General features: G+C 38.7%; 1 protein-coding gene across 1 annotated transcript in view; it reads left to right on the forward strand.

Annotated features, from left to right (window-relative positions):
• SAMD3 (sterile alpha motif domain containing 3) overlaps positions 1 to 18,224 on the forward strand; it is a gene marked incomplete at its 3' end in the record, with an annotated part of 50,985 nt that overhangs the window by 11,053 nt on the left and 21,708 nt on the right. Inside the window, exons 4-6 of the mRNA XM_084228680.1 lie at positions 9,900 to 10,085; positions 10,526 to 10,610; positions 15,496 to 15,663. Of these exons, the coding sequence (XP_084084806.1) occupies positions 9,900 to 10,085; positions 10,526 to 10,610; positions 15,496 to 15,663 (439 nt within the window). The remainder of the gene's footprint in view (positions 1 to 9,899; positions 10,086 to 10,525; positions 10,611 to 15,495; positions 15,664 to 18,224) is intronic.

Here is an 18,224-nt window from a genome sequence, read left to right on the forward strand (position 1 = left end):
CCCATGAACAGAAAACACAGGAGGTGAGTGGAAGTATTATATTTGAATTCTATTCCTTGATTGGAGATGTCCAGTATACATTGATGTATTAAAGGTGATGGGGGGGGTCATATAATAAGAAAATTCATTTAACTTTATCCCAGAATTTTCCTTTGAGTAATAGCTATTAAAGTTAGGGAAGACACCTTTGGGAATACTAAATTAAAGATCTTACCTATGTAGTAATTCATTCATTCATGCGATACATTGATTGATTGCTCAATCTGTGTCAGGCACTGTTGTAGACACTTGAAGAGACAGTAGTGAGCAAGGTAGATTAAAGCTCCCACCTCACAGAGTTCACATTCTAATGGAGGAGAAAATAAATCAATATGACATTACATTACAAATTTAAGTGTGATGAAGATCAATAATGCAAAGGAAAAGACAGGATATAGAGAGGAAGTAGCCTGGATAAACACGCGTGTGTGTTAACGTACAATAATGTAACATATTTCAGATGGGTTTTCAGGAGAGCTCTCTCCCTTCAACTAGGTGACATTTGAGCAGAGGCTGTATAAAGTGAGAAATATTGGCTCATTAAGCTAGAACCAAAACTTCCTTCAGAAGAGGATCTCCACGGACCCAGGCAAGCAAGGGTTGCAGAATCAAAGGAAATTGGTCTGACATGACTGATAAGTAACTCTTTGACTCCTGCCTATTCCCATTAAATTTAATATGTAGTCTAGAGAGAGCCAAAGTAAACTTGATTTATAATCTATTTTCCCCCCTTTTATTCAATCCTAAATGTGTTCGGTATTATTTTGAGGATAGGGATGGAGGATGGGGCGAATTTAGCACTTGCCTAGGGGAACTTAGAATTTCATAGACAAAACAGATAGGTAAGCGAGTAGCTGCAATATTGAGAATGATATGCAGAGATAGAAATGCACAGGGTCCATAAATAGCACAGAAAAAGAAGAAGTAAAACTTTCAAGGAAATGAGTGTGGAGACAGATTCTGAAAGAAGATTTCACAATAACTGAAGGAAGATTTTGAAAGATTTTTAAAAATCCACTGAAGGAAAATAATGGCAGGAGGGAAAAGGGTCATTCATATCAAAATGAATAGTAGGTACAAAATTACAAACACCTGAAATAGCACAGGAGCTTCTGTATAGAGAATTTGGGAATGTGAGAGATGCTGAGAAAATGGAGTTGTTAGAAGTGGTGAGAGATGCTGCTAAAGAACTAAGAAGTCTCTGCATGGTGCCCATGGTCAGGGCTATGCTTCCTTCCACAGGCTGTACTTGAGATGAACCTGGGGCCTGAAACTTATCATCACCCCAAACCAATGGTAGGTGAGATGACAAAAAGTCTTTAAACAGATGCCTAAACTAGCTCTAGCTTCCTTCTTTTATGTTCCAAAAGCATTTAAACTGTTAGATGTTGCTGTGGTAGCAAGGTTCAGAGTTGATGCTGTAAAACTGGCCATCCCAATCTGTATCACTCTAAACCATTCTTTGTGTATGAAATCTGCATGCTTGGGTATGGAGAAGATTGAAATGAAAATGAGAACCTTAAAGTAGAGTGACCGGTGGAACACAATCTTTCAGTTCAGCAGGCCCTGGAGAGCATGGTGTTGGTCTTTTCTCTCCCAGTGGTGGGGAGAGTTGGAAGGCTACCACTGGTGGTGTTCCAAATGTCAAAGTCCTGTAGCTGGGATGACTGTCCTGCACAGAAAAGTGTTCCACTTGTCCCTTGCTCTTCTCCCTCAAGGGCTAGAGAACAAAGTCATTTCACAAGGCTGGGAAAACATCAGTCCCTGAAGGTAACAGATTATCTCCAAGAAGTTGCTGTTGGAGAAGGTATCATTTGTATGAAGTTTAGGAAATCAGGGCCCATTCATGAGCTATGATGCCAAAAGTCAATCAGGATTCAGTTTGAGTGTCTCATAAACTCTGTCTTTGGTTTTGTAAAGAAGTCTCAAGGTATGTAGCTGAAGACCAGTGAGACGCTAAGAAAATTCCTTTGGGAGGTGTTCTTTGATGGTGTTTAATCATTTTGTGATTCTCCACAGCCACAGTCTACTTCTTATGTATATACCCTTTGTGTCTAGTGACTCCACGCCAATTCCCAGAGCTGTCTCTAGGTCTCACTGGTATTCATGTCTCAAATGTAAGCTCTGGCATTTCTTCCCACTGGCATATTGGCTTGATACCTTGCTAGTCAATGGTTCCTTTGTTATGGATGAGCTATTTTTAATATAAAAGAGCTCTCTCTCTTTTTTTTTAAGGAATTGTAAGTGTGAAAGCACAAGTTTATGGAACTATGGAATTGTTTCTGTGATAGGATGTTACATTTAATATTTTATATCTCAAATATTCCTAAACTTTTCTATAACAATTTTGTTACAAACCACCCTACTCTATAATGCCATAGGAAAATGGAAACAGATATAGTTAACAAGACATGGTTGAGTGTCCATGGAGCAGGTGTTGCATAAGGCCATGTGGGGAGAGGACCCTCCTAATGAGAGGATTTTAAATGAGCCTAGAAAAAATGAGGGCAAGTGAGGATGAACTGCTGACATATGCACAGTGCTCTGGAGACTTGGTAAGGCTTGTAACTTGGCTGGATCTGAGAGTCCACAATGGTAATAGTTGATAATCAGACAGTACACCAAACTAGACCATATTCCTAATAACCCTAATTATTGAGAATAAGGAATTCAAATTTGGATGTTAAAAAATTAAATACTATGATTTTCTTTCTTATAGAATCTGAAAATCCTATCATCTGCTTTATTTCTGGATATTAATAAAGGGACAGTGAGAAAATATCCTTGAATATAAGAGTCAACTAAATTAGAAGCAACAGTTTGGAATGCATAAGATTCCTCTAATTCATAAAACTTTCTGATATGGAGGTTTAAGAAACCATGTTCTCCCTAAAGCAAGATTACAATTTCATGGGGATAAAAATAATTGCCAACACTCAATACGTCCAAAGGGAGTTTCATTGTAGAAACCAAGTCCAGGTTTTTTTTCAAACACCCATTTTAACATTTAGATATGTTAACAAATCATAGTTATTTTTCTCTTCCTGAAGAGTCCTAGGAAAGCAAATTACAGAATGGACCTGATTCAGAACTGCACTTAGAAATAGGGAGCAATAAGCCTGCCTAAGACCAGGAATTGAAGATGCTACTGGGCAGTGTGATGAAGGTAATATGTTGGGTCCCAGATGTCCTGTCTACCATGTTCACTGCACAGTGTATGATTGCTAGGGATGGGAAAAACCGAACCCTCTATGTGATTGGTTATATTGTTAGGAGACAAGATTATCACACCTATAACAATTGGGGAAAGGATGGAGTTTGCATGATGAATTACAGAAGATGAGAAATCTAATAATGGTCAGTTATGGAAAGTGAAGTTTCAGCTCCCCCATACACTTGGTCTTTAAACTATGGGAATTTTAGAATCTAAGTTAAATTTATACTTTGTTTCTAGGTAATCCCATCAATCTTTCAGTATCTGAAAAAGTATTTGAAATTCTTTTACAGGGAACAGCCTGTGGAAATGGAAAATTCTTAGTTATTTGGGCTGCAAGTGGCTCATACATGAGGTACAGATAACAGACCACAAACCCAGCGACAGCCCAGCTTCTCTATAAACTTGAGTTATACGAACAAAGTCAGGAGCCAGTGAATGAACTTTCTGATTAAATTAATTCAAAAGACAATAACTGAAGTGATAGTCAGAGGGTTCATCAAAGTAGGTAAAATACTGTGATCAGGACAAATGTAGTTACTCAGCTACAGCTAACTATCCATGGGCTATACCTCTCTTTCAGCTCTCTATGGTCTTTGTAAGTCTTGTTCTTCTCTCCAGAGAGTTTGTTATGGAATTTCCCCCTCAGTACCCATTTTATCATCATCACAAGGTTACGCAGAACCAGAAAAATCATCTTTATGGGAATCTGGGACACTAGAAAGCTACAAAGATTTTACCATTGAAAAGCATTATTGACCACTTTATTCATCTGTCCAGACCACAGATCGACAACCCTGACTTGGTAGATGATCATTCAACCTGACCAAAGGCAGGGGTCCAGAACTTGAGTTGCTTGCTTCTCTTGGGCATGGTTACTATGTCCAACAAGATCCTGCTTAGTGTGCTTTGCCTTGGGTTAAGGGGTATCCTGGGAAGACTTTGACCAACTCCATGTGATCCCTGTACTGATGACGTGATGAAATTAGTGTTTATGTAAAATTGGGTGGATCAAGGAGGTTTTATGGCTTGGGGAATAAAGTGAGAACTCAGAATTAGAAAAATGAGCAATTACCCCTATTTTTTTCCTATCTCTTTTCTTATTTTTCATACTGGAATATTTCTGTTGTTCTATCTCTAGTTTCACTGACAGCTATCTAGGTAATCACCATTCTGCTGCTAATTCTTCTTACATTTTAAATTTCAACATTTTCTAATCTAAAATTTCTATTTGTTTCTTTTCAATAATTTCTATTTCTTTGCTAAAAATTTCTATCGTTTCAATCACTAGCTTATTTCTCTTTGCCACTGAGCATAGCTATAATAGCCACCTTAAAATCTTTGCCAGCATCCAGTCATTTCAACCTCACACTACTCTTGAGAATGGGTCACACTTTTCTGTCTTGTTTGTTTGGTTTTGTCATATTATATATTTTGAAGATTTATTTATTTATGCATAGAAGAACTGGGGTACAATTCAGAGGTGTGGGGGGTGAGAGGAGTCACCAGAGACAAGAGTGGGGAACAGAACAGGCGGATCTACTAAAATACACTGCTGAGGGGAGCAGCAGTGGGACAGGAAACATCTGATGTGCCATGTGGGTCACTTCCCTGGCCGGGATTCGAACTCATGCTGCAGTGACTGCAGATAGCTTCATAAGTTGTGTCTTAACCTCTTGTGCCACCAGGAAGACCCCATATTACATATTTTGGATTGTATACTGGACACTATGAATGTTCCAACATTGTGAATGTTATAGAGATTCTTGATTTTATTACCCAAAGAATGTTGATTGTTGGTTAATTTGCTTTAATAACCAGAAAAATTGGTTGAATTCAAATTGAAAATTATCTCTGGGTATCAACTCAAATCTAAGTTTACTTATTTTATCGTTAGTGGGGTTATGCACTTGTGTGGTTCAGAATCAAGCAGAGATTTGGACAGTTTATATACATTAGTTTTTCCCTTTCTGGAATTTTCCTCTCCCTTCCCAAAGATGTAGTTGTTCTGAGATCTGTTCCCTATTTTTATAGTCCATAAAAACTGCAGTTTTTAAATTAAACTTGTAGTAGCACTGAGGCTATAAAAAGTAATGAAAGGGAAACTCCATGCCTTTCTTTTCTTCCAAATGTAGACTCCTCTTCAGAATATGCCTGTTTTTTTACACTCTTCATGGTTTTCAGTTAATTTTTAAAGTTGTATCCAATTTTATCCAATGCCTATTAGTTGGTCCAGAGTGAGCTAATCATATCAATGCAGAAACAGAAGTCTGCTCTTAGACTGTTGAAGTTGTCCACATCTGAGTGCTGAATGTCTGGATTAGAATATGACGTAAATCATAAGGAGAAGTTGGCAAATATAAGACATAATATGTCAAGAAATTACCCTGGCACCTATGTGTGAGAAATTCAGATAAAAAGCACGTCAAGGTACTAAATAACAAGGTATTATGTTTAAATTGTTAAGAGAGAAAGAGGACATTAACAGAACCACAGAAGCTGGAATGGTGTGTGAGTTCAGACTGCCATAACGCAATACCATGTACTGGGTGGTTTAAATAGCACAAAAATATTTTTCATGGCTCTGGAGGCTACAAAGTCCAAGATGAAGGTGTCAGCTGATTGGATTTCTGGTGAAAGTCCTCTTCTTAGCTTGCAGAGAGCCTCCTTATCTCTGTGTCCTCAGGAAGAGAAAGAGAGCACACTTTCTGATGCCTTTTATGAAGACACTAATCCTATTGTATCAAGGTCTGATCCTTACAACCTCATTAAGCTTTAATTATTTTTCTTAATACCCTATCTCCCACACAGTCGCATTGGGGTTTACAGTTTCAACATATGACACAAATCAGTCTATCGCAAATTGAAACCTTACTGTAAAAAGAAAAGATTATGAATTACTTTAGACATGTTGAATTGAAATGAACAAAGGACAAGTTCTCAGAAGTCTGGGATGAAGCATGAAAGAGAGAAAATTATTGAAGATAGATTTATAATCCTCAACATAGACTCAGATCTGAGGGTAGGGGGTGAAACCTCTGATAGAGAAGGCACAGATCAATATAGGATTAAGAGGGCAAAGATAAAACTACGTGTAAAGTCTGACAAAAAGTGAAAAAGAAATAAATCAGCAAATAAAACAAACAAGTTGTCAGAGAGATAGGAAGAGAGGCAGGATAAAATGATGTCAAAGAAGATAAACAGCTAAATCAACTAGAAAGATCTTGGAAATTCCATTGTCAAAAGGTTCTGGATTTGTAAATTGGGAAATCATTATTGATTTGAAGGGAGTAGTCTCAGTAAAGTGATTGGAAAGAAATTAATGTACAAGAGGTTAAGGAAAATCAAGATGGTAGTAATAGAACATATTTGGAGCACAAATGGAATTAATTTACCAAAGGAACCACTAAAATGCTTAAAATATTCCCAAGAGCAAATTGAATTTAGACCTACACAAATAACTACTCTGTCCAGCTAACAGAGTCATTCTTTCCAAAAAATTCATTGTACACCAACTCTATAAGCAAAGTTACATACACTAGAAATAAAGCAAATAGTCCCTGACCTCATGTAATTGCTCTATCTCTTCTGCTCCCCACCAAGGCTTTACAATTGTGCACAAGATTTTTTTTTTTTGAGCAAGTGTTCAATGGAGCATGTTCTTTTTTTTTTTTTTTAAAGCAGTTCTCTTTTTGCAATTTTTTTAAAAAAGATTTATTTATTTATTTATTTATTTATTTATTTATGCAAGCACTGGGTACAGTCAGAGGCGCGGGAGGGTGAGAGAATTCACCAGAGCCAGAGCGGGGAGTAGAACAGTCAGAGTGACGAAGTACACTGCTGAGCGGAGTAAGCAGGCAGCAGGAGAGGTCTGTGCGCCATGTGGGACCCTCGACCAGCGACCGGGGATCGAACCGATGCTGCAGAAGCTGCAGGCAGCTTCGCAACCCGGCACTCAACCGCTGCGCCACTGGGGAGGCCCTGGAACATGTTCTTAATAGGCCATCCTCCTTACCTAGGTGAGTCCATCAGACCACACTGTCTGAATTTTGGGAGCAGAAGAATTATTAGACGATTTTTCAGTCTTGTTAACTTAAAGACGACTTAAAGAAACTGTAGACCATAGTTACTCTCATGGGTGTGAGGTGATATCTTATTCTTGTTTTGATTTGCATTACATAATAGTAAGTGATGGTGAAGATTTTTTCATGTGCCTATGGGCCACCTATTTGTTTTCTTTGGAAGAATAAAGATCTTTTTAATCCAATGCAAATAGCATTTTATGGATGAGAAACAATTGAGCCTGCAGATATCTGATTCCAAATTAGAATGTATTTTTAATTTCTGATGAGTATCTTATCTTATGCAATGTTAGTTTTGACTTGTATTAGTTGGCATAGCTGTATTCTAGTCACTTCCATAATTACTTATTGTTTCAACGTAAAGAAAAAGAAAAGAGATGCCTTTGCTTTTGCCAACTGACTGTATTAGGAGCAAGATGGAATATCTGGCTTCCATGGAGCCTGTATGTGTCTACCGACATTTTGGCATATGATATAAATAATACCATGCTATACAGTCCTTACCCTGATGCTGGAGAGAAGAGACATATAGAAAAATACGTAGAATAAGAAGGTAAAAATTGTCCAAACCCATTTTTATAGCATTGCAATAGTATAATTATCTGTTAAGAGGGTACAAAATAAAAGATGCCAACCTCAAAAACCTAAGGGGCTGGGCCTCCCTGGTGGTGCAGCGGTTGAGCGCTGGGTTGCGAAGCTGCCTGCAGCCTCTGCAGCCCTGGTTCGATCCCCGGCTGCTCCCCGGCCACCAGAGGAGGGTCCCGCATGGCATGCAGACCTCTCCTGCCGCCCGCTGCTCCCCTTAGCAATGTACTTCGTCCATCTGCCTGTTCTGCTCCCCACTCTGGCTCTGGTGAATTCTCTCACCCTCCCGTGCTTCTGACTGTACCCAGTGCTTGTATAAATAAATAAATAAATAAATCTTAAAAAAAAATTAAAAAAAAAAAAACCTAAAGGATCATGAAACCAGTTTATCACTAGAAACTCCCAGAGGAAATGAGATAAGTGCTACAAAGCTGTTTCCAAGCCAAGCCTAACACCTGTGCAGTTACATCACATTTTAAAATCTCTGAGAAGGCATAGCAGACAGTAAACTAAACCTACCATTACTTTACACCCTTGGTTTCAGTAGATTAAGGAGAGATCATGAACGAAAGAAGCAGGCTAATAGAAGGTGAAAAGAAATACCAATTGTAGAAGAGAAATTGCTAGAGTGTTAGATCTTCAATAAACAGTTGAAATGAATGAATAAAATGAGAGAGAAACAAACTGGAAAACAGTTTGGATGGAAGCACAAATTTCATCTGAAATTACCCGTTGTACAACATCAGGTATTAAATTATTGATGTGCTTGTTTTAGTCAAGGCATATTTTCATGGATACAATGACGAGGAAAAAGGTGAAAAAAAAGGAGTGTTAGCGCATATAAAAAGAGAGGAAAGTGTTTGTTCCTTTTTTCTTTCTCTACCCATGCTTCATTACACCTCATGAATTTTTATCAGGTGACCTAAAATTCTAAGGAAAGCCTGGCCTTTCAAAACTCATCTTAATTTTGTTTGCACTTCTAAAGATTCCATGGTTATGCCGGAAAGTTAACCTACTTACTCTGAGAAAATCTTTCTTTTCTTTGTCTTCAACTTGACTTTCTTCTATGACTTCACCTCCATTCCAATCAGTCTGAGTAATGGAATGTATTGAAAACCATCTAGAGCCTCTGAGTAGCTTGTTTGGAGATTTTACTATAGAATTATCCTTTTATACTCTTGATGATCTCTGACTAAATTTAAGATTTTACAAACAGCTTATTAAGGTAAAATTTAATGTGAAACAAAATTCACCCATTTAAAGTGTACAATACAACTCAGTTCATGTTAGCAGTTGTGTACAGATGTGCACAATCCATTACAATCCATTTTGGAACACTTCTTGCACTGTAAAAAATTTCCTCGTGTCCTTTTGAATTCAATCTCCACTCCCACCTCCAGTTCCAGGCACCTCTGACCTGCTTTCTGTAGATATAGTTTCTTTAGGCTTTTGTGGCACCTTCATCTAAATGGAATTAGAATATATCTGATATTTATTTTTAGCTTAGAAACTAAGTTGACCATATTAAAATAGCGAAAGATCAACTAAACAACAGCAGAGTAAATTAATAGAGAGCTTGACTAACTCAGGTCCTAAGACTTTATCGTATGCCTCTTGGCTGAATGCAATTTATTCTCCCTGTGATATATCTCATTTGGTTTTGAACTACACATTACATATTGATTCTTCGAAATCTATCAATCAATATTCTTCAAGCTTCACTTTCTATATAATCTATATTAATACGACATTTTCTCCAGAACCACAAGCATTTATATTCATGCAAAGCAAAAGAGAATATATGCATACCTAATAAATCCTCAAATATTTGAAAACTGATGAATGGAAAGAAAATGAATTAATTCGTAAATTTATGTCTTGAGAAACTGGTTTATATCATAACTTCTCATGATGTAGTAATTAATAAGTTGCATATATTTGGAATACAATTTTACCTTTTTGTTGTTTTTATTTAACAGAAGAAATGTGAAACATACTCTAGCAAGGAATAAGGCATTACAGTGGACTAAGTCCTATGCTTTACCAGAGTTTCCCTATGATGTCAAATGCATGTTAGCAGAGCGGAAGTGCCCTGATCACAGCATGAGAATAAGAATCATTGAGTTTCTCCAGGCCGACATGACCAAGTATCTGGAAGGCTCTCTGTGAGTAATAATGGGGCATACTTGCTGTTTTGGGAGAGGGATTCTCCAAAATCATTTGGAGAGAGGGGTTCTCTGAAATCATTTGGAACCAACTCTCTTGAGATTTTGGATGACGTATTAGTAAGAAGTTCAGTACCATTTATTCACGTAACATAAAGTTCACCTAACATAACATAAGCTTTATGACATAGAGTTGAATGTCTACATGGCTAGATAGAAAGAATGAAGAAAAGTACCCCTAAAATATATACTGTGATATAAATCACATTAAATATAAGTTAGAAAAAAATAAGAATATAGTTAAAAAAGAGGAAGAAGAAAAGGCCCTATAACAAAACAGAGGAAGTATAGTTTAAAACAAAGTGAGTGCAATTTGGATTCATCTTAAAGGAATGAATGTGAGGGGCTTGAAGTGAATATCTCCTCCTTGTGCTGAACAGGTATCCCACCACCCAGCAGTACAATGATGTGGTCAATGCGCTGCTGCAGGCCCACCCTTTCCTGGACGAGGATGGCTGTGGCTTTGTAAGTGCATGCGTGCTACTGTCTGTGCGTCTTAGCCCACCTTCAAGTAATGACCTTGTATTGTCCAGTAATTTTATCCCTGATTCCCCTTTCCTCAGTCACTCTCTCTCTGCTCCACTTTTTTTTTTTTTTTTTTTTTTGGATACCCTCTCTGTTTCTGTCTGTGTTCCTTTCTTTTCTATTTTTTAGATTTATTTATTTATGCATACAAGAACGAGGGTACAGAGGTGCAGGGGGGTGAGAGGATTTATCAGATGCACAGTGGGGAGCAGAACAGGTGGATCTACTGAAATACACTGCTGAGAGGGGAGCAGCAAGCAAGACAGGAGAGGTTTGCTGCGCCATGTGGGTCACCTTCCTGGCCAGGCATCGAACTTGTGCTGCAGTGGCTGCCTGAGGACAGCTTTATAGTGCTGAGACTTAACCCTTGCACCACCAGGGAGGCCCATTCTTTTATCTTCTTTCACTTTAATAATTATTTAAACCAGTGTCAAGTTCTAAGCAAAATCAAGAGGAAAGTACGAAAGTTGCCCCCACACATGCATATCCTGCCCATCCTCCCCCCTTACGAGGGTCCCCCACCCGTGTGGTCATTTGTTACAATTGATGAATCTTTATGGTTATATCATAATCACTCAAAGTCCATAGTTTACATTAGGATTCGCTCTTAGTATTGTACATCCTACGGGTTTGGACAAATGTATTCATTACTATCGCATCATGCAAAGTTTTTTTCACTGCCCTAAAATTCCTCTGTGTTCTGCCAGTTTCTCTCTCCCTCCTGCCTTTCTGTGTCCTCTTATTTTTGTCATTGTCTTTCTTTTTCTCTCTCAAAGCTGTTTGAAGGCTCATGTGTAATGCGAGTCCTTAAGAAGGACCTTTAAGAGATGCCAGCGGGCCTCCCTGGGTGACTCAGCGGTTGAGCACTGGGCTGCTAAGCTGCCCATAGCCTCTGCAGCGCTGGTTCAATCCCCCGCTACTGGTGAGGGTCCCACATGGCATGGAAGACCTCTCCTGTCTCGCCTGCTGCTCCCCTCAGCAGTGTGTTTCGTCAGTCTGCCTGTTCTGTTCCCCTCTCTGTCTCTGGTGAATTCTCTCACCCTCCCGTGCTTCTGACTGTACCCAGTGCTTGCACAAATAAATTTAAAAAAATTAAATTTAAAAAAAAAGAGAGATGCCAGCACAGAAAGAGAAGGGTGTGTGATGCCCGCTTCAGTGCTGTTGTCAGTATAGCGTTTCTTGCCTTTGGTTTAGACCCAGAGAACTTGTCTGGCTTCTAGAGGCCTTAACCTCCGGCTTCACCCACCCCCTTGTCTCTCCTCTCTCCTGATGAAAACAGTTTCTAGAGATATTCTGGGCCAGCCACTTGACGTTGGCGGCACATTAGGGCCCCCAGAGACACCGATATAATTGATCTAAAGAAGGAATACTAACATTTTAAAAAGTTCCCCCAAATGATTCTGAAGTGCCATCTGCGTTGAGAAATGCTGTTCTAGAGGTTTCAGTACAAAGTTTGCTATCTTGACTGCCTGTCTCCTGGCTTTAGAAGCCTGCTCAGCAATGTGAATATACTTGATAGAACTGAGCTGTCTGTTAAAAATAATTAAGTTTGTAAAAATCGAGTGTTTTATTGCATTGGAACTATGTGATTTAAGGAACAATTATGAGGAACTGCAGCTACGTGTACACAATGATAGGCTGACTGCTGTCCTAGCTCTGTCTGGCACGCACATACACAAACATCAGTAGCCATATCTAAATAAGATAGACTCTTGTACCTTGTCATCTTGGAAATCTGTGTTTTTTGTGAGGACGCAGAATTTAAGCAGTTTGTTCCATTTTCAACAACAAAGGATCAATGCTGATATCTATCTGTCATAGCAGATCAGATGATCTCAGGCCTATATCTTGTTTGTAGTTTTTCCCACAGCCCTTCTAGTTGGAAAACTATGGAAAAGGTAAATGATTATTCAATGGCACAAATATTTGCTAGCGAGGTGTCTGTGTAAGGAACTCAAGGTGTCAGGCATGTGGCAGATGCTGAGTTGATTCTAGTTGATTGCATACTCATGTGGGCAACTGAATTTGATTTGTCATTTTCTGTTCCTCTAAGACAGTAAATAAGGAGAGAAGGGAGAAGCTGGGAAGAAGAAATTGACAATTTAGAAATTCCTTGCTGTTGATTGCTATAACACCTCCCAGTGAGTCGGCAAGTTTAGAAGAACTTCAGAGCTGCAGGATCCATAAAGCAGAAAAAGCATTTGCACTACTTCATAGCTCATGCCAAAGAAGAATAGAAACCATCGGTTATTTCTGTGCTGGTGTAGAACAGTGCTGGTGGGGTCTAGGGTCACCAGCTTGTGGGAGGTGGTAAAGCGCCTCTCACTCATACTTACTCCAGAGCTTAATCAGTGCTGATGCCAATCCTTAGCCCTCAAGCAGCAGCTCCTCATCAGGGCTGCTGAAGGGTTTTCTGAGAAATAGTTTACAAATATCTTCCATGAGTAGCTATTCATTTGAGTCTCTGCCGAAGGGTTTTATGAAAAATAGTTTAAAATTTCTTCCGGGAGTAGCTATTCATTTGAGTCTTTCAAAAACTCAGTACAGTTTTATTATTTTTTGACAGAACTGACCTTTACTATTGCATTTTGTAGTTTAGGAAACTGATATTAAGAGGTTATTTGTTAAAATTTTTTGGCTAATACACACTAGAGCTAGTTCTAGACATTGGGTCTTCCCAACCTAAGGCACAGTGCTTTCTGAAGGGTAGAAAATAATCTATTGGTGCCTAAGCCAGTGAAATAGTCATGGCAAAATCTAAATGCCAAACACTTGACTAATTTTATCTCAGTGGCATCCCCATTTGCCTGTGAGAAAGCAGAACTCATAAAATGTGCACAAGTCACCCAATGCCAGACCACCCTCTCTCATGGCCAAGACTAGGAGTTTGCCTGACTACAAATGTTATTTCCCTTTCCTGCCCTGTTTAAGCATTTCAGGGACAATGATGAGCCTTGAGCTTCAGGCTTTAAAAAGTGCTGAGTCATTCTCCAGAGTAAGTTACTCACTAAGAAAGAATAGGATTCAGTGTCTTGCTTCTATTCTATTGCTTCCACTCCTGGACCCCTCATCTCACAGAGGACTGAGAAAATGTCAATATTTATAATTTCCAAGATGCATGAAAAACTGGACTAGGCTTGAGCAAAACAGACATGAACATGTCTTCATGTACTTACAGCCTAGTGGAATGGAAAGGAAGGGGTGGGTGGGGAAAGCAGTAAAAAGAACAGAACAGAAACAGAAACACCAAACTTAAGAAGGCAAATTCAGTGTGATAAGTATTGACAAGGAAAAGTGAGAGCCAGTAACCGAGGGAAATGAGCTGTTTGGGAGACCAGAAAGGACTTCCCGAAGGACATGATGTCTGAACTGAGATCTGGAGGCAGAGTAAGAGCTAACTGCATGCCAGCACGGTGGAGCAAAAGAGGGAGAGAACGTTTCAGGCCCAAACCAAAAGCTCAGCTTAGGGAGGACATGTTGGGAACATCTTGAGAAAGAAGCCCAGATGTTGTCCATGTCTCTGGTCTCCCAAACACTTCCCAAGCCAGACATACACTTGCAGAGCAGAAATCTGACCATTGACCCTGTCAATGTGGCTTGGGAATGATTCCTAATATGACTCTGCAGACAAATTATCTATAAGGCTTTAAAAAATATAGACATCTGGGTTCCATTAGACCTGCTAAATCAGAATTTCTTAAGTCTAAGCCAGAAAAATAAGCATTACCTAGAAACTTGTAAGAAATGCACATTCTTAGCCCTATCCTTGACCTATTGAATCAGAGACTCTGAAGGTGGGTTTTAGTGAATTGCTTAGGAATCCTTGCTGTAGAGGGAAGACCGAAGGCAAATGTTCCCTGTGAGATTCTGGCTACAGAGACATGTCTGGAAAGCTCTGCTTCAAGCCCTTCTGGATTGGCCTGGCTTCTCTTCTGCCTTCTTTTCTACCCAGTCTTGATCATTCCTCAACCTGAACTCTATATGCCATTTAAGCACAGTTCTTGACCATTCGCCAAATAGTGCAGATTGCCTTTTCTCCATTGCATAAGCTTCTTTATCTGTCTGTCCACCCACTCACCTAGAATTCCTAATGCCATCTCCATCCCCTTCCATCACCCATTCCCCTAATCCTTAGACGTAAGTCTCAACTTAAAGGCACCTCTTACAGGAAGGCTTCTGTGGTCTCCTAATGCGATGTAAGACAATGCTTTCTGTTTTTCTATTATTACACGTTTTACTCTACATTAAAATTACTTGGGCCTCTAAGACTAAAATCTAGGTCTGTACACACCCTCCACCCTCCCAGGGTAGATATCTGATCTTTTCTGTGTTTGAAACAGTAGATGCTCCACAAATATTTGGGGAATGAAAGCCATAAGTGAAAGTTAAAGACAGAAAAAAAAAATGTTTAAAGAAGATGTATCAGCCAGATATGCATAAGCCACTATCAGTTCTTTTCTAGAACCTATGAGGAAAGTGAAATAGTGTTGTGGAAAGAGCAGAGTATAGTGAAAATATCCAATTTGGGGATTTAGAAAATCTAGATTCATGAGTCAGCAGGTTTACTCAATAGCTATGACTTTGGGAAAATATTTTTATTTCTCTGACTCTGTTTCCTTAGTTATAATTTAGGGGTTGTAATTTTATAGGATTATCACAAGGTTATTGTAATTCTAAGTGGAAGGTAAATAGGTTATTTATTTACTGTGACGTGAAGGTAATTTCAAGACCAGGAGTGATAGACAAATAAAGATTTTATTGTTTGTAGAGGATTATCCAATCCAATCTCCTTGAAGATTAAGTGTCCTGTTTTGTAATATTATAGTTTTTATGGAAACGAGCCCTCAAAGATCGCTTTAAATATGTCCGAAGACCCATAGAAGATGATGAGCAAGTGATGAGAAATAAGTGTAAATTTGGACACCGAAGAGGTCAGACAAGGAAATCTCTCGCTGATACAAGATTGGAGGAAATTAAAATTGTCCACATAAAAGTAAGTTTAAAACTCTAATTTTTCTGACAACTTATTGATAGATTGATAAGAAAAAATAATGGCATCTAAAATCATTAAAACAAATTTGCAAATTTGAGTTGTGATCCGAAACCAAGAAAATCGTATTTTGCATGACTAATAAAGTGAATGAGATTATTTCCAAATGAAGGCTTTTAAACACAGTTTGAGCAGAGTAGATTGTGGAACTTCCTAGGTTTGTTCTTTCACAACCTTCCAAAACCAGGAGGAATCATCAAACTGTGCATAACTTTGAATAACTTTTTCTTCTCACTTCTAAAAATGCATCCTATGTTCTTGCTATTCTTTATGGAATCCCCAGCCCTCCTTATTCTTGGGGATATTGTCTTGGTGCCCAGAGTTCCTGTTTGTCAGCGTGGTGTAAGGTCAGGCAGGGGGCCTCTCACCAAGGGCAAAAGTCCTGATATGAGGAACATACTGGAAAACCAGTATCTGCTGTGAACAGCAGGCAGATATTAGTATAGAGATAATATGCTTAGACTGACAGGAACAATGGAGCCCCCCCCAAGGCAATAGCCCCTGGTTACTCCACCCTAGTTTACATTTGTAATTGCAGTAATTGCATCACCCAGGCAAGTACACTCCCTGTATACTTGCCCCACCTTTGTATTCAATGCTAATAAATATGAGACTGCCTTTGGATGGGGGCTGCACATTACTTTAAGTGTAGCCCCTGTAGGCTTCTCACCGCTCCACCTGGACTTTGAGAAATCTTTCCCTCACCCCTCATCCCGCCTGCATGGATGCCAACACTGCTGCCTACAAGGCCACAGTTCTTATTGCTACAAATGTCTGTCATGCTTACATTGTCCGGATTAGGTAGCGTCCAGCCTCAAGCTTTCATGGAGGAAGTCCACATTCTTTTTTTTTTTTTAAAGATTTATTTATTTATGCATACAAGAATTGGGGTACAGGCCAGAGGTGTGGGGGGAGGGCGTGAGAGGATTCACCAGAGACAGAGTGGGGAGCAGAACAGGCAGATCTACTGAAATACACTGCCGAGGGGAGCAGCAGGCTCAGGAGAGGTTTGCTGAGCCATCTGGGTTGCTCCCTGGCTGGCCGGGGGATCAAACTCATGCTGCAGAGGCTTCGGATAGCTTCATAGGTTGCGTTTTAACCCCATGTGCCCCAGGAAGGCCCTTATCCACATTCTTGAAACAAAACTATCCTGCCATTTTTTGCCCAGAAGGTGTCTCACACCAACCCAGAGGGGACCATGAGGAACTGCAGGCTAAGAGCCCTAGAGGGTATAGAGACCTTCCCTCAGCAATAGATTTGCTGCATATATTGTCCACCTGGGTCCTCATCCCAGCTCCTATACATGTTCCTCAACTACCTCAGAGCTCTCAAAAATCCTCAGAAACAAAAATACACCCTCCTAGTAAAAATAGATTGAATAGTTTAAGCAGGAGTATCCAAATTAGCAAAATAGAAGCTAAATCTCATGTCCCCCCCCACTTCTTTTCCTTATCAACCTAATAGAATGCAATATATTCAGTCCCCCTATATTCACAGGGCTATGCTCTAAGACATCCAGTGGATGTCTGAAATCACCAGAGGTGCTGAATCCTGTATATACTATGTTTTTCTCTATACATAAATACTTAGGACAAAGCTTAATAAATTAGATACTGTAAAAGAGTTACAATAATAAGTAATAATAAAATAAATTATAACAATATACTGTAGTAAAGGTTATGTGAATTTATGTGAACCTCTTGATCTTATTGTATGTATTATTTTTGGACTTCGGTTGACCTCAGTTATTGTATGTAATATTTTTGGCTCTCAGAAAATGAAACCATGGATAAGGGGGGGCAACTCTATATAAATCTTCACCACAAACATTAATGTTGGTGAATGTAAATATGCTATTTTCTTAGTGTAGATATGCTATTTTCTTTTTCAGCTGGTATATTTATCGAATGTTAATAGAACAACCTATTTATTAACTTCAATTTTACTCACTCCGGGGGACAAGAATATTTTTAAACGTATTTTGTAAACCATTTACAAAAATCTCAGCATCACACATAGACAAAAATTTTATGATGAAGGCTTATATTTGAAATAGGTTATTATAATTTTAAATGGAATTCCATATGATAGGTCAATTAAGATAATATAATTCTGTATTTTCTCTTTGATGAAAAGACGAGACAGATGAAAGTTACCTAAATTTAGTGGTGTAACTTTTTAGAAATTTTGCAAAATTCCAATTATGAACTAAAAGTGTAATAAGGTAGAATTAGATCCATTCAAAGTATCTCTTATACACCTAAAATAAAAAGTCACTTTATAAAGAACATTGTGCATACATTTTCTCAAAATATTTGATTTTCAGTATGCTAAAAATAGTTTGTTAATAAGTACAAATTTTTCAAATTCAGTTTTTCCTCTTTTCCTGTGATACATGTCTCATCAAAATTCATTGGAATGCATAAATGATAGAATTGGAAAATTACCCACTGTCCACAATATTCATACTCAAGGGAAATCCATAGGGTCAGAGGATACACCTG

This window comes from Talpa europaea (genome assembly GCF_964194135.1).
Source record: "Talpa europaea genome assembly, chromosome: 2".
Lineage (NCBI taxonomy): Eukaryota > Metazoa > Chordata > Mammalia > Eulipotyphla > Talpidae > Talpa > Talpa europaea.